This window comes from Suricata suricatta, chromosome 13 (assembly GCF_006229205.1).
Source record: "Suricata suricatta isolate VVHF042 chromosome 13, meerkat_22Aug2017_6uvM2_HiC, whole genome shotgun sequence".
NCBI lineage: Eukaryota > Metazoa > Chordata > Mammalia > Carnivora > Herpestidae > Suricata > Suricata suricatta.
Window position 1 is genome coordinate 5,268,123 of NC_043712.1, and position 20,665 is coordinate 5,288,787.

Below are 20,665 nucleotides of genomic sequence, written 5' to 3' on the forward strand. Positions count from 1 at the left end.
GCTCCAAGACAGGGGGCGCTGTCAAGATCAAGAGTGGGCACGAGTCCTTGCAGGCCACACCTGGTGGCCCTCGCCCCTGGACCTTTGCACCAGCTGCTCTTGTATCCATCAGAACGCCCTTCTCCTGGACTATTCCTTCTCATCTCCAGTCCTCAGCTTAGGCCTCACCTCCTCCAGGAAGCCTTCCCTGACCTCCCCAGGCCAGCTGGGGAGGCCTCTTCAATGCTCCCGCAGCTCCCTCTCCTTTCCCTGCTGTCACCAGTCCCCTAGAATTCTGCTTGTGTCTTTACAGAGCTGTTTCCTGCGCTGACCTACCACTGGCAGGGGCCACCTCTGGTCAGTGTCGCATCCTGGTGCCCGGCAAGGCCCTGGCACACCGCAGGGTCTAATGGCTGCTTGCGGCATGAATGAATGAGTCTCTGTTTGCCCACTGGGCCTCATTCTCAGGCTCAAGGCCAAGGGACAGGTCTGTCACCCGCCCCGGTCCGTACCGTGCACCTGTAAGGTGAAGTTCCTGTCGGTCACGCCAGCTGGGCTTGCGGCCACGCAGGTGAAAACTCCAGAATCTGCCAACTGCACCTGGGAAATCCTGAACCCCTCGGGGGGGGGGGTGAAGGAGAGGGGGCTCATGGAAACAGTCCTTCTCTTCTCCCACCGCCCAGCGGCTTGCCTGCCAGAGGCGCAGCTCTGAAACTCACTGAACAGGCCCCACCTCTGCCCCAAAGCCCTCTCCTGGTCCCCTGGTGCCCGCAGAATGCAGCCCCAGGCTCCGGGTCCCCTGCTGCCTTCTCCGACCCACTTCACCCTGCTTTTCCAGTTCCACTGGCTGCACCGCCACAAGCAAGGAGAGCCCGCCTGCTCGTCTTCCCCCCAATCCTCCCCCCATTCCTCGAACACACGGGTACACGCCCACCTCAGGGCCTTTAAACTTGCTGCTCTCACCCTCTTCCGGTTAGGGGAGCTCTTCCCTACAGAATCCACTCGGCTCCCTCTCTTAACTCTGTCCACCTCTGCTCCAATGTCACCTTATCTGAGTGCCTATCGCTGATGGCCCTAAAACATCGGCCTCCACGGCTACGTCTTCGGCGCACGTAACCCTTGTGATGTTCCCTTGTTCTATTTAATGTCACTCTCCTCCCCTCATAAAGCAGTGGCAGGGACGGAGGCTCTATTTTGTGCACTGGCCTATCCCAATGCCTGGCAACATCAAGCACTCTGTAAAGCGTTGAAGAATGCATGAAGACTTGGCTCAGAAGCCTTCTTCCAGGAAGCCTCCCGTGATTCTTCCTCCACTCTAAGACAGGGTGAATTGGAAACCACCAGATGTCATCACCTGGACCTGTGTCCTCCCTCCCTCGGCTGTAAGAACCGGAGGGCGGAGTCCCCTTTCATCTTCGGAGTTCCATTTGGGGGTGGGGGGCTCTCTCCTCCTCATAGCTCTCTGTATGTTTCTATATTATTTCTTATTTGAAAACGGTTCAGATGCATTCTGAAACCCAAGCTGCCTGGAGAGTGTGTCTGGGACCAGCCGGCCCAGGGGCCGGAGCCTCCCCCTACCTGAGGGTGCGGCCGGAGCTGTGGAGGCGGGTGCGCTGGGACAGCGGGAGGGGCAGGCCGTCCTTGAGCCAGCTGACGCGGATGGGCGCGGAGCCCCGGACGGGGCACGCCATGGTCACCAGCTCCCCGGGCCTGCTCACCAGGGTCCCCGAGCCCTCTGCCCACTGCTCGATGGTGGGAGGAACTGGGGACGGGCAGAGAGGACAGGGGGGCGGGGAGGGGGTTGAGGGAGAGGGTCTGGGGGGCGGGGGGAGACAGGCTCCACCCGGGCGAATTCCAGGAAGTGGAAATTGATCGTGTATGGTGCCAGGGGAGGACGAAGCCCACCACACAGGCACACAGGCTCACCCCATGGCTCTCTTCTCATACCCCCCTACTTCCCACCTCTCCTGCCGCCCCCCTGGGCGGGAGTGCTTGTTCCTTTAGTCTAAGAAGGGATGCAGAGGCCCAGAGAGGCGGGAGGGTGGGCTGGCTCACGGTGTGGGCATGGCTGGGACTTGAACCAGGCCTCCAACACCCCAGCCCCGGCATCACCCTCCGGAGGCCCCGGTGCAGGCCCCACAGTGGCCCGGCTGCTGCAGCCCCAGGGAGGCCAGAGCCCCCTCCTCTCCTCGCCCCTCCGCTGCTCACCCAGCACGCTCACTGTGTGCAGCCTGGCGTCCTCCCCGGCCACGTTGTGGGCCACGCAGGTGTAGGCGCCCGAGTCCTCGGCCCGCAGACCCTTCAGCACCAGGGCACCGCTGTCCAGGTAGAACCTGCTCGGGGCCGGGGAGCCAGCGCGTAAGGGGCTGCGGCCGCTGCCGGGGGCACCCAGGAGGGCACAAGCTGGGCCTTACCGGAGGTGGGGGCCCACGCCCTGGCCCAGCGGGCTGCCATCCTTCAGCCAGGCCACGTCGGGCGGGGGCTGCCCGTCCGCCTCGCAGTCCAGTCGCACCTCCTGTCCCTCCAGGACACTGTGCTCTTGCGTGGCACCCGAGCTCCGGATCTGGGGGGCCACTGTGGCGGGGGCTGTGGTGAGGCCCGGTGCCGCGGCAGGGGCAGGTGCAGGGGGTGGGGCAGGGGGACGTAGGGCCTGGACGTACCCAGCACGGCTACCACGAAGTCCTTGCGGGCCTCGGCCTGGCTGTTCTCCGCCACGCACGTGTAGGTGCCGGCCTGGGCGGGCTGCAGGTGACTCAGCTGCAGGCGGCCCCCCCGGGAGACCACGCCGTGCACCACGCTGCTCTCTGAGGGAGGGAGGGGCGTGCCAGGCCCTCACCCGCACAGACGCACCGCCCCGGGTGCCACCACTGGGACCCCACATGAGAGTCATGTGAGTCCTGAAGAAGGCGCCCCTCCCCCACACGCACAGGACCCCGGGAACCCTCGTGTCACCACCATCTCCCTGGGCTCACAGCGAAAGTGAGGCCCAGACAGGGGCAGGGTCTCTTGCTGTGCCTACATCACAACCTTTCTCAGCTGGGTCTCTAAGCATCCGGTGCCCTACCTACAGCCCTTCCCCTATTTCCTTCCCCTAGGGACAGTTCCTGCCAAGGTGCCCCATTTCCGTTAGTGTCCAGCACCTGCTGGCCCTGGCAGCTGGGCCAGGTGGCACTGAGTGACCGGGGAGGGGGCAGCTTTGGGGGCCAATGCCAGGCCCAGGGGCAGGCCGGCACCCATCTCGTGGGAGCCGATTGTGGGCACAAACACAGGGAGCCTTTGAGCCCCCATGGGAATGGTTTTCCATACTGGGATTTCAAGGGCCAACTGGGGTTGCAAGACAAATCAGGGGTGTGAGGACAAGTCCCTGCCGGCCTTTGAGTTTGCCAAGGACAAGCTTTCATTGTCATGTCATCCCTGAGAGACGGTGGGATGCACTCACCAACGGGCATTCTGTCCTTCAGCCAGGTGACGGTAGGCGGAGGGACCCCAGTCACGTCACAGCTCAGGACCAGGGGGCTCCCGGCCACCTGGCTCACCCGCTCTGTCTTGGGGTTCTCAAATGTTGGGGACACTGCAGGAGAGAAGCCAGATTGCCAGAATCCTAAGGCTCTGCAGCCCCATTCCTTCCACTCGGGCTGACTAGGGACACTCAACAGGCTCTTCCTGCTGGTTAGTAGTTGACATTTTATGCTTTGCCAGTGGAAGAAATACAGGTTGCTTCATTCACAGATGTAAACAGAACCAGCAACTGCCTACACAGCAGAGCCCAGAGGGGTCCACTCAGCCCAAGCATGGTGAATGCATGGCTGTGTGCAGGACAAACATTACTAATCAACCCCAGCCCAAGGATAGTGAATGCATGGCTGTGTACAGGGCAGACATCACTAATCGATCCCAGCACTCTCTCCTGCTCAGCCAGGATGACATCATTCATCCCAGGCAACCGCTACCAATGGAACAAAAATGGCTGTGCTCAGGATGAAATCTCTTTGTCCTCAGAGACCAGACATCCCCCCCACCTCCCACCATCATTCATCAAAGCAGCCAATAGGAGGAGGCTTTAAGCAGCAAACCTGGTGTCAATCATCTTCAACAATAGTAGTCCATATGGCTTATGGTTAGATCCACCTGCTACTTGCCTGGCGGGCAGGCTGCTTACTGGCTTTGCCTTCTGGGGCAGACAGCAGATGCTCTTCCCCCCCCACCCCCTGTCCTTCCCATCTTCCACAGCAGCTTAGCTGAGTGCAGGGTTGCTCAGGTAGAACTGCATTTCCCAGTCTCCCTTGCAGCCTGCTGTGGCCAGCTGCCAATATTCCCACTGCTGGATACAAGGCAAGGTGGCAGATACAACTTCCGTATCACTTGCTCAAAACAAAAATGCTTGCCCTCTGCTTCTGCTCCTTTCTGCTTCCTGTGAACTGGGATGGGATGCAGGTAGACAGGGGTAAGGCCCTAAGGGGTGGGAGATGAACAGGATGGAAAGATCCTGGATCCCCAAATTACCACTGAGTAATTTACCTACCACTCGGTGGGCCCTGAGCTACCCACCAGCCTGGATGCTCCCCTCTGGGCTTTTGCATTAGAAAGGTAAAGTCCTCTCTTGTTTAATCCACTGTGTTTTAGGGTCTCTTTGTTACACAGCTGAGTTTATATTCTAACTGTTACAACATCTGATGCCAGGAAAATCTGGCTGAACCTTCATCCCTTGCTTCTGTAAGTGAGCTCCCGCTTCCCCCCAGCTTGAGCCACATCCAATCAAATGCTATCTGTGTTCTGTCCTTGGGCTGACGGAGCAGGCCCCTCAGGGCTCAAAATGGTGGTGACATGGCCCCAGGGCTCCAACTGCCTGACTCTCCTAGGGCCCCTGCTTGGGACTTTATAGATACAGTCCTGGCAGCCCATCAACTGACGGCTTCCTGTCCACCTAGTCAGCAGGTATTACTTTGCCTCCTTTTACAGGAAGATAAACCCAAGGCTCAGAGGGACCGAGGTGCTGTGCTGAGTCTCGGAGAGCAGGTCAGCGGCAGTCCTGGTCTTTTCACTGCCACATCCTGTGCCCCAAACACTCAGGGCCACTGACTCTTTCCAGCTACTGCCCCTCTCATCCTTGGCGGCCCTGTGTGCTGCGTGGGGGTCCCGCGGTGATGCTCTCGGGCTGGTCCCCAGCTTACCCTGGACGGTGAGGACGAAGGTCCGCATGGCTTCCCCGGCGCTGTTGCTGACTTTACAGCTGTACGAGCCTTTATCCAGCACCTGGGACAAGAGAGCGCGCAGTGCTGGTGTGCACGGGGCTGGGACGGGCCGAGGGCCCCCGTGACGCCCAGGGCTCAGAACCTTCCGGAGAAGGGACTCTCCAAATATGCTGGTCCCGCCTGGGAAGCCCACGAGGAAGACAGGACCCTCTGGCTTTTCCCAAGAACCTCAAGATCAGGAGGGCTGCTGGAGGGTGAGTGCACAGGTTCCAGACCCCACCCGCCCCTGGGCCTATGTGTCAGTCAAGCCTGGAGGAAAGAGTCCCTCACTGGTGGGGGGAGACGGAGCTGGGGAGGGAAACAGGGGCCCAGCATGGTTTCCCAGAGCAGCAAACGTCCCCCCAACAAACACTTCCGAGTGTCTAGTCCACACCAGGGAGGCGGGCAGAGCAGACTCCCAGAGAATCACAGCGGGGGGAGAGGGGGACCTGGAAAAGGCTTCTAGACCCCAGGGAAACGAGGCAGGTGCCAGGGAACGCACTTGCTCAAGGTCAGTTCAGAGCCAGCCCTGGAGCCCCACGCTATTCTCCCGTCACCTGCCCTGGAGGCTGCCAAGCAGCTTGGCGCTAGGTCCTGAAGGCTGAGGGGGTGACGGTCCCCACACCCTGCCACACAGCTGCCCAACCCCGCCTCCCGGGCTCACCAGGAACTGGCCCCACACTGCCCACTGCTGCCCGGGCCTCGGGGCTGCGCACCTGGGTGTCCCGGACCTCCAGCCTCTGCCCGCCCAGCAGAGCCTGGGTGCGCTGTGCCAGGACCAGGGGTTGCCCGTCTTTGAGCCACGTCACGGTCGGCTCAGGGAATGAGTCGGTCTCGCAGCTCAGGATGGCTGTGTCCCCAGCCCGGACCAGGATCGCTTCCTGGGGGCTGCTGGGAGCCTGCCTGAAGGTGGGGGGCACTGGGAACACAGGTGAGTGGAGTGAGGCCCGGCAGCCTTCCCGGAGTCCTGCCTGCTTCTAGCAAGGGGCGACAGCCGACGGAGGCCCCCAGGGGGTCCCACAGTGCAGCTCACCCCAGGGGTGACGCGGACCCACGGAGGTGGAAGAGGAGAGCCCAGGTCCTGGGAAAAGCCTTTTGCCCTCTCCTGCCTCAGCTTCCTAGACGGGGAGACGCTCGGACGGCCCTCCTGGGCTCTTTCCCACTCAGGTCAGGCTCTGGTGTGTCAGAGCCTGGGGGTCCCCCACAGCTCATGTCCCTCCGGCAAACCAGCCCTACCCCTGGCTGTGAACCCACGGAACCTGGCACGGAGTCCGGCGTGCACATGGTCCATGAATAACGTGCTAATGAATCCACTAGCCCCAGGGGTAGAAGGAAACTTCCAGGGAGCCCTGGCTCATGGCACCTTGGCCCAGCTTTCCCCCAAGAGGATCCTGAGGACCAGGAGCCCTGACACAATCTCTCTGCAAAAAACCTGGGATCTATCAGGCTTGGGAAGGGTCTTTTCTGGGCCAGACGCAGCCCCCCCCTCCCCACCCCAGCTGTCCTGCTGTCTGCTCCTCGGCTTCAGGGCTCGCTGTGCCCTAGGCTTGGGGTAAATACTCACAAACCACACTTACTCCAACTGTCACCTTCTGGATGGGAAGCCTGAAGCTCAGAGAGGGAGAGTGCTGTGCCCAAGATCACACAGCAAATAAGTGCACAGCTGTGTCTCAAACTCCATGTGTCCTACTCTGCAGACCAGGATGTTACCCACCGTGCTGCCCAGAGAGGGGGCTGGGCATCCCAGGGTCCCCCCAGGGCCGGCTGAGCTGCCTCAGGGTGTGGGGCTGGGGGCTCACTGAAGGCGTGGGGCACAGACGGGACCTACCCAGCACGCTGAGCTGCACCAGCTTCTGGTCCTGGCCGGCGGCATTGAGGGCCTCACACGTGTATGTCCCAGAGTCTGACGGCCGCGTCCTGGCCAGCTGCAGCGTGTGGGTGCCTGCCAGGGGGAAGCCAGCCCCTTGCACCAGCAAACAGGCCCCGGCCCTCCCGGCCCACGATCCCGAAGTCCTCCCCAACTCCTGGTGTGGTCCACCCCAGGCCTGGGGAAGCACCTCTGACTCCCCACACAGCCTCAGGCTGGGCTCCAAGCCTCAGTTTACCCACCAGGCCGGAGGAAGACCTCTTTTCCCAGAGAGAGGGCCTGGCTGTCTCGGTACCATGTGACCTCGGGGCTCGGGTGAGCATGGACGTCACAGGACAGGGAGACGCTGCTGTTGACGATGGCCGTGACCTGCTCCAAGTTCGGGCCTGTGATTCGAGGGGGGGCTGTCCCCGCGGTCACCGGGAGAAAGAAAGACACATGAGAAGGTGTTCTGGGGGGGGCAGAGAGCCCCAGAGTGGGACACGGTCCCTAGGAGCTCCTGGCGCCCTGCCTTGGTGCACCTTTAAACAAGGCTGGGCAGCAGCCCCTATTTGTCACGACTGCCTCACAGATGACAACGCAAGGCTCAGATATCAGAGGGGGAGGGTCACTGGTCCCAAGCCACGCCGCTGGGCAGTGGCAGAGCTGAGATGCCAATTCAGGCTTGAGTCCCAGGCTTCGAGTGTTCTGTCCTCCCTCTGTCCCTGAGGCCACAGCTGCCCCACATCTGGAGGCAGAGCTCATGGCCAATGAGATAGAAGCTCCTCCTGGGGCCCCTCTGAGCTGTAATTTGGCCTGACCTCCTAGCTCTGCTGGAAGATCAGCTCAGGGAAAGTGTCATGATCTTGTGGTTCGTGGGTTCGAGCCCCACATCGGGCTCCGTGCTGACAGCTCAGGGCCTGGAGCCTGCTTCGGATTCTGTGTCTCCCTCTGTCTGCCCCTCCCCTGTTCACGCTCTTGTCTCTCTCTCAAAATAAATAAGCAAACATTAAAAAAAAATTTTTTTAATCATCGGGGGTTGACCCACAGGGATCAGGGTCCCCTCTCTGTGCCAGGAGAAGGCTGGCATCAGCTGGGATCTATGCCCTCTGGGCCCAGGCCTAGAGCCCAGGACACCAGGAGCCCCGAGGCAGTGCCCCTCCCGGTGGGATGATGCGCCGCCTCCGCCTGCAAGGTCACCCCACGGAGCGGGCCACTGCCAGCCCGGAGCAGCGGGCCTCCAGAGCGGGGACCCCCAGGGGCAGCCGCTGGGCCCAGCTCACCTTGCACCCTGAGGGTGAAGAGCTTCTCTGAGGAGCCCGCCGGGTTCTCGGCCACACACATGTAGCTGGCGGCATCAGCCACCTCCGCCGTGGAAACCTGCGGGCACAGGGAAAGGGGTCTGGGAGACACCACAGGCCTGCTGGCTCTGGGCTCCCCCAGGGAGGACCGGGAGGGCTCCCCCTCACCCCAGGAGGCCGCCGCCTTTGTCTGCACAAGGCAGAGGTCAGGGAGCAGCCCCCTCCCTCTATGTCCATTGAGGGCTCTTTGTGAAATTCGTGGAGCCGCGTGAAGTTGATGCTAGATGATTCCCTATAGCAGACTAGACGGTGACAGCAGGCTCTCCCCGTCTGCAGCCCCAGGCAGGGCCACTCTGCACTGGACTGGGGACTCTAACCCGAACCCCTAGCCTTAACCCTACCCCTAAGCCCTTCCCTACCCCTAAACCCTAACCCCAAACCTCCCTAAACTCTAAACCCTGACCCTGACCCTGACCCTGACCCATACAGCAGTGTCTGGATTTGAGTGACCTAGGGTCACCTTCCTCCAGACGCGGCACACATATATGTCCTCTCCAGGTGCCCCGTGTGGCCCTGTGCTCTCCGCAGGCTCCTCGCGTAGGATTATTTGGGGGGGCCACACTGAATCCCAGGTGCTCCAACACGCCTCTGGGCGAAGAGCCTCATTTGGCGCAGATGAGGTCCGCTCCTGGGCTCCTGGACAAGCAGGACTGGGTCACAGCCTGAGCCGGGGGACGTCCTGACCTGTAAGACTTGCCCGTCCTCCAGGACCTGCAGCCGTGGGCTCGGGGAGAAAGGCAGCCCATTCTGGAGCCACGAGATGGTGGGCACAGGGTTGCCCAGGGCCGGGCACTGGAGGCTGACAGTGCTGCTGGCGTTGACCGTCACCTCCTCCACGAGCTCCTCCGGGTCACCCAGGATCACAGGCGGGGCTGGGGTCAGGGACAGCAGGGTGAGGAACGGCAGCCTGCCTGGGGAGGGCGGCTGGGGTGGGGGCGGGGCCGCGGGGCCGTGCCCTGCTCCCCAAGCCCCCCAGGCGCTATAGCTTGGGGCTCCGGGCCACAGGGACGCTTGTGATTTGCCCGAGGTCACAAGGCCACTTGGAATCTGAACCCAGTCCAAGGTCGAGTGCCTTCCGTTATCAACCACCAGGTAGAGCAGCACTGGCTGTGTGCTCTGCCCTAACCCCCTTCAGCAAGGAGCGCCCGGGGCCCCCCCCACCCCTCCCCCACGGGCCCTGCAGACCCAGGCCCCTCCCCCGTGCCGGGCGGCCACTCACTCAGCACGAGCAGCTGGTAGTGCAGCCAGTCCTCGCCCACCTCGTTGGAGGCCTTGCACGAGTACTTCCCGGCATCCTCCGCACGCACAAGGGGGATCTGCAGGACCCGACCTCCTGCAGGGACACAGGACACCTGAACAAGGGCAACGAGGCCCGCTCCTGCCCCTGGAGGGGGCCTGGGAGACCTGCCTGCCGGTGCCGGGCCCTGGGCTGCGTGCTTTCCTGGCCTCCAACTCCGTGTGCTCTTACCAGTCCTATCCTACAGATGGAAGAACTGAGGCCTCCCAAGAGAGCCCAGCATCGCCGAGCCCAGCTCCTCGATGAAGGCAGAGGGAGGGGGCAGAGAGCGGGGCAAATGTCCAGGCATTGGCTTTTAGGAAGCAATGAGAGAGCTCTTGGGTGGTGGTGATTGAGGGGGGCGGAGGGGGTATCCCCTGGGACCCTCTGTGATCCAGAGACAGCCAGCTCCAGATCCTGGCATTCATGGGTGGGGGGGTGCTAGAGATGGTCTCCAGCAGGGCCGGGCCGGGGTCCCAGTGAGCTCAGGATTCTGGGTTGGAGGGAAGGGGTTGCCGGCCCGGCTGTCGCATGCCTGTGGCCAAGGTTAGAAGCAGGGGACAGTGGCCGGGATTGGAGAACCGGTGACTATGTTTGGCGGGGGAGGGGGGCCACTTGATATGTGAAGTTGATCTATGGTCAGGTTCAGAGTTAAGGTCCACCCGTGGCCCCAACCTCCACGTGCCCGTGCTTAGCGGTCAGCAGCCAGGGTCAGAGGGCAGTGGCAGGGATGGAGGTTCAGGGCCAGGGCCAGGGGGGCAGCTGATCGCTGGGAGTCACCTCTGGTCAGGACCTGGGGTAGGAATCAGCATGTGACTGAGCTCACTGTGTACCCAGGATCTGGGTCAGGGTCTAAGTCCAAGGGCGGGAGCCGGGTTGAGGGGTCAGTCGGGCCCCCGTTTCAGTGAGCACTGCCTTCTCCTCCTTCTCTAGGAGGCTGTCTTTTCCGAGCACCAAAGTACAAACCCTGGGAGAACCCTGCTCGTCTCGAGGCCCGTGCAAGCTGTGTCACCCCCACCCCCCCGGCGGCACTCCCTTGCCCGTGAGGCTGGCAGCACACAGGACAAATCCTAAGTGGAAAGGTCATGCGATCCCCCTCTGAGGAGACGACGCAGGGCTCTGTGCCCGGACTCCCCACCCCAGTGTGGGCCTCACGAGATCCTGATAAAGGAAGCAGCTCCCCCTGCAGAGGAGACACCAGCATTGCCCAGTTATCCAGGGACCTCACAAATCTTGAAGCCCAGAGCTGGGCTTGTTCTAGAAACCACAGGCAAAGGGGGACCCTACTCTTGCCTTTGGATAAGCAAAGGACGTCTAGCCCTGCTTTATGAAAGGCAGCTAAGGTCCAGAGGGGGCAGGCGGCCTGCCCGAGGCCACACAGCAGCACACAGGAGAGTTCCAAGGACACATAAGGGGCAGTCTGAGGGGAGTGTGCCCCCGATCCCTGCCTGCGGACCCCCGACCTCTCTGGGCACACCCTCAACTACCTTGCAGAACAGACACCCCGTCTGCGGCCGAGAGGGGCTGGCCGTCTCTGTACCAGCTGAGCTCCGGGGGAGGGATGGCATTGGTGTCGCAGTCCAGGTAGGCGGGGCTGTCCTCCACAACCTCCCGGTACTCCGTCACCCCGCCGAGGACCTCCTCCTCCCTGGACGGGGTCTCGAAGTCCACACCGGCGTCGCCCAGCTTCTGGAACATGGGGGGCACTGGGGTGGGGGACAGAGCCATTAGGACACACGACTGAGGGACGGGGGTGCACTTCTGCTCCGAGAGACTCCCGTGCCAGCCCCTCTCAGGGCCGGAAAGAGCACTGTGAGAGCGGATCCCTACGGTCACGGCCATTTTCAAACACATTCCTTCAGACAGCATTTACTGAGCAACTACTATGTTGGGCACTGGGATAGAGCTCTGCCCTCTGTAGCTCACGTCCAGTGGACTCAACGACTTTGCGTGACATGCTGACACCTCTCGGGGGAGGGAGCCAGATCCTAAGTTTTAGCTAGGGTTTGTTGACTGAAGCACAGAGGCACAAAACCATTGGCTTTCAGAAGCGGAGGGGCCCCCTGAGGCCACCTGAGTTGATGACCCACATTTTACAACCGTAAAACCAAGGCCTGCGGGTGCGGGTAGGGGGAAGGGCAGTGATGTTCCCAGGTTAGTTAAGGGAAGAGCCCCGGCCAGGGGTCTGGGGGTAAGACACGCCAGCCAGCCGTGAGAAGGGGAACAAGCAGCCAGGAACACAGTCCGCCTGCTAGATCATTCCAGAAGCAGGGACACCCCCCGCCCCGCCTGTGCCGCCCCCGCCCCACTGGCCCCCACGCACCCTGGATGAGCACATTGAAGTCCTGGTCATCCTCGCCCGCCACGTTCGTGGCCACACACAGGTATCGCCCCGAATCCGAGACCCGCGTGGGCTGGATCTGGAGCAGCCGGCCTTCGCCCAGGACGCGGAGCCGCGGGCTGGGGGTCACGGGCTGGGGGCGGGAAGAGGGGGGATGATCAGAAATGAGGAGCAGGGGCACCGGGCGGCTCAGTCGGGTAAGTGTCCCACTCTTGGTTTCGGCTCAGGTCATGGTCTCACGTGGGGCTCTGCGCTGACCGCTCAGAACCTCCTTGGGATTCTTACTCCCTCTCTGCCCCTCCTCGAATCATGCTGCCTCTTTCTCTCTCTTTCTCTTAAAAAAAAATAAATAAAACTTTAAAATATATGCTAGGAAATAAGGGGCAGGGGCGCCTGGGTGACTCAGTTAAGTGTCTGACTTCAGCTCAGCTCACGATCTCACGGTTCGTGAGTTCGAATCCCGCATCGGGCTCTGTGCTGACAGCTCAGAACCTGGAGCCTGCTTCAGATTCTGTGTCTCCCTCTGTCTCTGCCCCTCCCCCACTCTCTTTGCCCCCCCCCAAAATAAAATAAAGACATTAAAAATAAATAAATAAACAAACATTAAAAAAAAGAAAGAAGGGGCAGAAGACACCTAGCGGAGAGTACTTACAGTTTAATAAAATTTTAAAAATACAACACAAAGTGAGGCTAGCGCTCTGACAGTTTTAAACACCAAACCCTTGCAGCTGAGAAACCGGGTGAGGTAAACAGGTGGACGCAGGGTTTACTGATGATGAGACCTGTTCCCTCAAAGACATAAAGCGGGGCGGGGCCAGGAGCTCTGCCCGCCTTCCCCGAGGGCTCCGAGCAGACGCAGGGGGGCCTGGGGCCCCGAGCTCACCCGTCCATCCTTGTACCAGCTGATGGTGGGCGGGGGTACGGCCCGGCACTCACACTCCAGGGTCAGGGTGCTGTTGACCTTGGTCTTCACTTCCTTCACGCCGGCCTCCCCCGAGGGGTCGTCTTTGGAGATGGAAGGAGGGACTGAAAGCCACAAGGGGGGCTGAGGAGCCGGCCTCTGAGAGGGGCTCTGGGACGCAGTGCCCCCTGCGGGTCCCAGAAATGGGCGGCTGCTTCCCGAGAGCAGAGAGCAGGGACGCTGGAGACTGACCCGCTCCTGTGACTTCATTTAGGGGAGGGAGGCTTGGGAGCTCATGGTTAAGGGGACAGGGCAGGTCTGAGGCAGGGATTTCCTGGGGTGACCTCTGGGGGTCATTCTAGGGGTTCCAGGTGTCAAGGTGTAAGGCCTCTGGCCACGTCACAGCGGAGGCAACAGAAGGAAATGGGGACCGGCGGGGATCTGCATCCATGCGGCCAAGACCTAACTCACTTGTTTCTGGCTCCTAGTGCCCTTGGTCCTACCCTGGCTGCCTGGGGACCCTCAGAGGAGATACACCATGTGAAGGTGACTAGGTCGTCGGTGTGGGCCAGGTGCCAGGGGCGTCCCCGACTCACTGAGCGCTTCCCGCCTGCCCTGCTGGTGCCCGGGGGGCTCCCCAACTCACTGAGCACCTCCCACCTTTCCTGGCAGTGCCCGGGAAGCTCCCCGACTCACTGAGCGCCTCTCACCTGCCCTGCCGGTACCCGGGAAGCTCCCCGACTCACTGAGCGCCTCCCGCCTGCCCTGCCGGTGCCCGGGAAGCTCCCCGACTCACTGAGCACCTCCACGTGGTAGTTCCTCACAGCCTCTCCAAGTTCATTGGTGACCACGCAGGTGTACTGGCCCGCGTCTTCCTTCTGGGCATTCAGGATCTGCAGCCCGTGGGTGCCTGTTTGCGGGGATGGGGCCAGGGTCACCCCCACGGGCCCGTGAGCTCCGGCTCCCCAGCCCCTCCCCTCACCGACAGAGGCAGCACCTGGGAGCAGCTGGACGTTGCTGGAAGCCTCGAACGGGGCGCCGTCCTTCATCCAGGTGATGGTGGGGGAGGGGAAGGCCAGCGTCTCACAGATCAGAGAAATGGGGTTGTTGATGGTCACCGTCACCTCCTCGTCCGCGCTGTCCTCGGCCGCTCCCAGGATGGTGGGAGCCACTGTGGGGAGCAGGGGGGCTGTGACTGTCAGCAAAGACCCCTAACCCTGGGCCCGGGGCTCCAGAAAGATCTCAGCCCCTGGTGGTGCTTAGCTTCCGAGCTGACACTGTCCACCCCCAAGCAGTGCCCCGGGGGGGCTTCTGGACAATTCCTGCCTCAATTTCCCCAGAAGGCTCTTAACAACCAGCCCATCTGCTAACGTATCAGAGCCCCGTCGATTCCGCTGTGTTCCAACCTGTCCCACTCGCCCTGATCCGCGGAATAGCTCTGCTCTCGTTGGTCCTACAATTTCCTCTCGGTCCTGCATGGGACTGTCCCTTTTGCCACCAGCATTTATAGAAGCAGATTTTGTTATGCCAGCCTGTGTCCCTCTCGTTTTCCAGATACCCGTTTCTCCTGACAAGACAGTTCGTGCTGATTACCCTCGGGAGAGGGACACCTGGTGGCTCTGTCACCTCCCAAGCCTCAGAGTTTGCTGGGGACACAGAGGGACAAGCTTGTCCCCAACCCCCGAGGCTGGCTGCAAAGGTCCAACCAGTCAGGTCTGTGCAAATGCCCAGCGCATGATAAACGTTCAGCCAATGCAGCTAGGGCTATTTTTGTTGAACTTGAAGAAATGGAGGGAAGACAGCAGAGTGCTTTGTGGGAAGCTGTTAGGAGCTGGCCACCTTGGGTCTCCCTTCCTTCGAGCCCAGGGAGGCTGGGTGGCGCCCAGCGCTTACCCAGGACGCTAAGCTGGAAGTGCTTGGTCTTCTCCCCAACCGCATTCGCTGCGACGCAGGAGTAGTGGCCGGAACTAGACAGGTTGGCCCGGACGACCTGCAGGAGGGCGCCGTCTGGAGAGACATGGTAGGCGTCTCCACCCGCCAGGGGCCGCCCGTCTTTGAACCACGTGACCTGGGGCGGTGGGTGGCCTGCAAGGAGCGGGAGAGGCAGACACCATTCAGAAGGCTCTGACTAGGCGGGCCAAGAGGTCAGAGGTGGCTCCGGGGTCGGGCAGGACACCTGGATTCTCCGTCTCTGGCCAGAGGCCCCTGCAGCAGGCCTGACACAGAGCAGACCCCACACTTGGCCTGGGCCTGTCCTGTGTGGCCGACAGCCCGCTCCTCATGGGGGACTCGGCAGAGACGGCTTAGGGCAGACCGGCAGGACAGACGCGTTATTCTGCCCATGCATTCGCCCGTCTGTCTGTCCGTCCGTCCGTCCGTCCGTCCACCCGCCTCCCCGTCTGTCCTCCCTCCCTCCTTTTCTTCCTCCCTCCCTCCCTCCTTCCCTCCCTCCCTCCCTCTTTCTATCCATCCTTCCTGCCATCCATCCATGTCCCCATCCATCTTCCCATCCACCTTCCCTCCCTCTTTCCCTCCCTCCTTCCTCCCTCCCTCCTGTCTTTCCTTCCTTCCTCCCTTCCTTCCACCCACCCATCCATCCCCCCATCCACCCCCCCCAGTCCACCAGCACTAGCGGGAGCTGCCCCACTAGGCACTGGGAGAACTATGGTGACAGGCAGTCCTTGGGTCCCCAAGGAACTCAGAGCCCCGTGGGGTACACAGATGTCACAAGGTTATTATGGTCCAGGGTGCTAAGTGCTGGAACAAGAAAGCCCTGGGGCCAGTGGGACCCCAGTGGAGGTAGCCTAGGGACCCAAGGGGTCAACCAAGGACTCCTTGCGGAAAGTCCTGGAAGTCAAGGCCTCTAGTCAGGTGAGGGGTGGGGAGGAGTGTCTGGGGCCGAGGCGGAGGGAGTGCAAAGATGAGCAGGGATGCGGTGCCAAGTTCAAGATGTGCAGAGGCCTTCCACAGGGAGCACTGGGGCCGGAACGCCTGGGCACACCCCTTCGCTCCGAAGCTGCCTTGTCACGCTTCTCCCCCCGCCCCCGCCCATGTGTGGCCCTTACCTGTGGCGTTGCACATGAGGGGGGCTGGCTGCCCCTCGGGGACCCTGACTGCCTCTTCCAGGTCCTCGTTCTCAATCCTGGGAGGAACTGGCAGAAGCAGGGAGATAGACGGTTACTGGCCAGGCTTGGCCGAACGACCATGAAACAGGAAGCCAAGAGCCCAGAACCAAGTGCCCAAGGCAATTGCCTTCAGTTTCCTGTGCCTCAGTGTCCCGTCCCCTTATGCCTGCTTCCACGGGGCGGCTAGTTCAATAAGTGGGTGGTGTTGCAAATATTCGCCCCCGTCCACTTGGGGTTAGTGCCTGCTGTTTCTGGAATGTTCCATGGCAGCTTCAGAGCAGAGGCTGCTGATCAGGCAAAGAAAACAGGGCTTGGTCTCTCCCTCCTTCCTGTGATGAGCCCCCCACTACAGCATGAGCCCGCAGTCCTGGGGCCAGCCCCCAAGAGCTCGTAGGCAAGAGAGGAGGGATTCGTGGGGTGCTCATAGGAACGGGGCTGTGGCGTACCCAGGACCCCCACACTGAAGTTCCTCCGAGCCTCCCCAGCCTCGTTGCTCGCCAGGCACGAGTAGAGACCTCTGTCTTGCTCTTGGGCCCAGGTCACCTTCAGCATCCGGCCACCTGGGGAGGGAGGTGAGTGGGCTCCAAGAACAGCTCCGGGCAGCCTCTGCCCCAAGCTGAGTCCAGGCTGCCCGCCAGGAGAGGAGTGTGCCAGGTGTGGTAATGTGATGTGTGTGTGTGTGTGTGTGTGTGTGTGTGTGTCTACCGCCCCCTGTGTTCCATTCCTCAAATGGGAAAACTGAGGCCCAGGAGGGTAAACTGGTAGAGGGAGCCCCCGGGCATCACACAGGCACACGGGTAATCTCGAGGACCCTGTTCTAGTAAGAGGGATCTGTCAGCTGGCTATTCTTGGTTCTAGAAACTGACAAGGGCTGGGGCACCTGGGGGGCTCAGTTGGTTGAGCATCCAGCTTTGGCTCAGGTCATGATCTCACAGCTCGTGGGTTCAAGCCCCACGTCAGGCTCTGTGCTGACAGCTCAGAGCCTGGAGCCTGCTTCGGATTCTGTGTCTCCCTCTCTCTCTGTTCCTCCCCTGCTCATGCTCTGCTTCTCTCTGTCTCAATAATAAATAAATATTTTTAAAACTTGGGGCTAAAACGGGCTCTGTAGTCCTGGCCCAGGTCAGACGCCCTTCTCCCTCCCCCCATGGTATTCTGTGGACCTGGAAAAAAGCCCCCTTCTCCCAAGGACCTCTCAGAGGTGAGCCAGCACCTCCCAGGAGAACCCGAGACCTGCCCAGGGAAGGCAGACACAGGACAGGTCATTACTGCCGTTCTGCACGCAGGGCAGACGTCACTCACAGATCACCGTGCTCTCCTCTGCCCAGACGCAGCCTCTGAATCCCCAGCCGGCAGCCCCCACCGAGTGCTCAGAAGCGGTGCACAGGGGAACCTAACTTGCCATCCGAGCTTTGGCGATGTGGAACAACTGTTGGGTCGCTGAGGCTGAACTTGGGGGGGTCTTGAAGTTCTTGCGAGATTTGGATGGGCCACTGCCTCTTGGGCCCCGGTTTCCCCTTCTGTGCACCAGTAAGACCTATTGCAAACCAACTTCGTGGGGAGGATGGATATTCAGAGGAAGTGCTGGGCTCAGCATTCTCAAAGTTTGTTACTGTCCTGGGGGATGTAATGGATGTGCCATGAGAATGTCTGCTGCGGGACTTATCAGCACCTTTACTACGCACATAGTCACTGTCAGTCTTCGGGAGGGGAACTCAGCAGGAAGTCTTTCCCACGCTTATTTAAATCCAGTTGTGTTTCCTGGAGTACCTCACCTAGCCAGTGTTTTCGGTTGCATATTTGGGGGACCGATGGCTAAATGGTTATCCCAACCAGGCCTGGCAGTGAAGGTGTCAGTGGTCAGGTGTATGTGATAGATGCGGGGGTGGGGGGGTGGCGGGGCAGAGGTCCAGACGCTCCCCTGGCTGGCACCTCACCTGCCAAGAGGTAGGTGTCCTCCCCGGGGCTGATGGGCTCCTCCCCTCGGAACCAGCGGAGCCGCGGCGGGGGGACGCCGAGGGCTTCACAGAACAGTGTCAGGGGGCGGTGCAGGGCCACAGAGACGTTGGTCAGTGGGTCCAAGTCTCCGGCAAACTCAGGGGGCACTAGACACAGAAGAGAAGCCACACTCAGGGTGCACATGGGGGGTGTCCCTTCCCCAGCCCCCCTAATAGCTCTACCCCACAAGGACCCTCACCCCCAGTCAGGAGAGGCTGAGGAGCAGAAGGGACAAGATCAGAGTGACTCCCACTGATGGGAGTGGCTGGTGCCCACAGGCTGGGCTTTGACACCAGGCAAGCACCTGTGCCTCAGTTTCCCTGCCCCATCAGAGGGATGCCAGAGGATTCAACAAGCGCTTAGCACAGTGCCTGGTACAGAGTCAAAACTCAGCCACGAGGCTGGGATTAGGGCCACGTGACCGCAGATATGCCCCCGAAATCCGCACACTGGATGTAAGCGGCGCCTCTGCGCTTCCTAAAGGATCCGCTCAAAAAGGAAGTCACAGTCTATCAGGAGGGGAGTGGTGGGCGAGGCCAGGGACCCCGGGGCGGTGGGGGTGGGGGGCGTGATGAGAGGCCTTCCTAAACCCAGCCCTGCCCACCTTATCTCCTGCCACTTCCTGCGCCCACCCTGAGGCATACAGTAGGCGCCTAATAAAAGACAGGAATCACGAGGATGTGGCCGGCACCCTGAAAGTGCTGTCACCCGACCAGGCCTCCGTAGAGCGTGTTCCCTCTGTCCCCGCACACTCGTCCCTTCCCCGGCCCTGGCAGCTGGCTAACGTCCATGAAGATTTCACGTTTCAGCTAAAGGTCACTTCCTCCAGGAAGCTGCCCTGACTTCCCATGACAAGTGTTCAGGCTGTTCCTGGTCTCTCCTAGGCCCTGGTTCCCCCCCACAGTCACCCACGAGTCATGTGGGATAGAGACCGCGTCGTTCCCCAGTGCCGGGAACAGAGTAGGGGAACGGCACGTAAGGGAGAGAGGGACGGAGGAAACAAGGCCTGTTTGACTTTGAGACAGTGTTCAAGGCTTCTCCCAAGAGCAGGCCCGATTCCTGCAAGAACTAAGCGCCCTGCTGCAGCTCGAACGGGCCTCCTTCTCCCCAGCGGCCCCCCTTCCCGCCCTCCTCCGGCGCGCTGCGGTCCTCACCCAGCACGGAGAGCGAGAACCTCCTCTCGGCACTTCCGGCCACGTTCTCGGCCACACATCTGTAGCGCCCGCTGTGTGCGGCCTGTGCCCGCTCCACGTGCAGGCGCTGGCCTTGGTCCCGCAGCAGCTGGCCGCCCCGCTCCCACGTCACCCTGGGCGGGGGCTTCCCCGTGACGTTGCACCACAGGGTGACCTCCCCATCCTGGACCACAGAGACCTGTGTGTGGGGCTCGCGGGGACCAGCGACCTGAGGTGGCACTGGGGAGGAGGAGATGGCTTGTCAGGGAAAAGCTGCCGTGGCCGCCGGGCACCGGGCATCTGCCATGAGCCAGGCTGGCCCTGCACTTGGCTTATGCTTCCCTGGCCGCTCACGGGCTATGTGACCTCGCCAGGTGGCCGGCGGCCACGGCAGCTTTTCTGGGCCTCTGTCTTCCATCCCTACAGTGGGGTCACAGCAGGACCCCTTGGCCGCTCTCCTGCACCCCGGAAATCGGGGCAGGCCCTCTGTTTGGAAACTAAGGTTGCAGCACAGCCTGGAAGATCTGTTTGGGGCAGGGCATTCCTCCAGAGGTGGGATGCTGAATGGCGCTCTCCTTGGTTTTATTTTCTAGAATGATTTTTACGAGGTTGCGGTATTTCATTTCCTCGCTCTGGGCCAAGTCTATGGACGCAGGTTCCCGTTATGTGCAGGAACTTCCCACAACCTTCTAGGTCTGTGTTTCCAACTGTCTCAAGATAGACTTTGTTTCTCGGGGGCCCACGGGGCTTCTGGGGATCCGGCCCCCCTCCGGCGCGCGCAGGTCACGAGCAGGAAGGGGCCGGCGGGAGGGGCAGCTCATAAAGCCGCAGGGGTCAAGAGGGGAGGTGAACTTGTTTGTTCTCATCGTCACTGAGTCTGTCTTTGCTGGGAGTCTGGAGGGTGGGGCCCGCCCGGCCAGGGTGCCCAGGGGCCCACCCTTCCGGCCCCTTCTACCGGGTTCAGGCCGTCCCAGCCCGGCTCACCATGCACCTCCAACAGCTGGTCCTGGCTGCACCTTCCCGCTGCGTTGCTGCACTCGCAGGTGTACGTTCCCTCGTGGGCCGGCTGGGCCTGTCCCAGGTACAGCAGCCGCCCCACGGCTGACACCTGCTCCAGGCTGTTCCCCTCCCCTGGCAGGGGCTGCCCTGCATGTGGCGAGAAAGAAGCCCCTGGTCCCCGGCCCTTCTGCCCGGAATGTCCGGCTGCCGCTCACCCTCCAGGCATACCCTTCCACATCACGTCTCTCTTGGGAAGTCCTCCCTGAGGACCAAATCCCATCCCTGAGCCCCCACAACCCCTGGGCTTCTCCACATCCCAGGTCTGCCTGCAGATCCGGGTCCTCTCTGAACCCCGGCCCAGCCCCAGGGCCTTTGCACCTGCTAATACCGCTGCCTGAAATGCTTTTTCCTACAATATTCTCATGTGCATCCCTCCCCC

At 61.5% G+C, this 20,665-nt stretch overlaps 1 protein-coding gene across 1 annotated transcript in view; it reads right to left on the reverse strand.

Moving 5' to 3' along the window:
- HMCN2 (hemicentin 2) overlaps positions 1-20,665 on the reverse strand; it is a gene marked incomplete at its 5' end in the record, with an annotated part of 136,452 nt that overhangs the window by 29,475 nt on the left and 86,312 nt on the right. Inside the window, 25 exons of the mRNA XM_029921060.1 lie at positions 3-18; positions 492-589; positions 1,558-1,741; positions 2,188-2,312; positions 2,394-2,553; positions 2,640-2,783; positions 3,419-3,550; positions 5,151-5,232; positions 5,927-6,129; positions 7,039-7,152; positions 7,320-7,481; positions 8,340-8,436; positions 9,102-9,289; positions 9,637-9,750; positions 11,181-11,399; positions 12,017-12,167; positions 12,918-13,060; positions 13,732-13,845; positions 13,933-14,106; positions 14,829-15,020; positions 16,001-16,087; positions 16,507-16,620; positions 17,995-18,162; positions 19,210-19,467; positions 20,212-20,373. Coding sequence (XP_029776920.1) covers positions 3-18; positions 492-589; positions 1,558-1,741; positions 2,188-2,312; positions 2,394-2,553; positions 2,640-2,783; positions 3,419-3,550; positions 5,151-5,232; positions 5,927-6,129; positions 7,039-7,152; positions 7,320-7,481; positions 8,340-8,436; positions 9,102-9,289; positions 9,637-9,750; positions 11,181-11,399; positions 12,017-12,167; positions 12,918-13,060; positions 13,732-13,845; positions 13,933-14,106; positions 14,829-15,020; positions 16,001-16,087; positions 16,507-16,620; positions 17,995-18,162; positions 19,210-19,467; positions 20,212-20,373 — 3,601 coding nt within the window. The remainder of the gene's footprint in view (positions 1-2; positions 19-491; positions 590-1,557; positions 1,742-2,187; positions 2,313-2,393; positions 2,554-2,639; positions 2,784-3,418; positions 3,551-5,150; positions 5,233-5,926; positions 6,130-7,038; positions 7,153-7,319; positions 7,482-8,339; positions 8,437-9,101; positions 9,290-9,636; positions 9,751-11,180; positions 11,400-12,016; positions 12,168-12,917; positions 13,061-13,731; positions 13,846-13,932; positions 14,107-14,828; positions 15,021-16,000; positions 16,088-16,506; positions 16,621-17,994; positions 18,163-19,209; positions 19,468-20,211; positions 20,374-20,665) is intronic.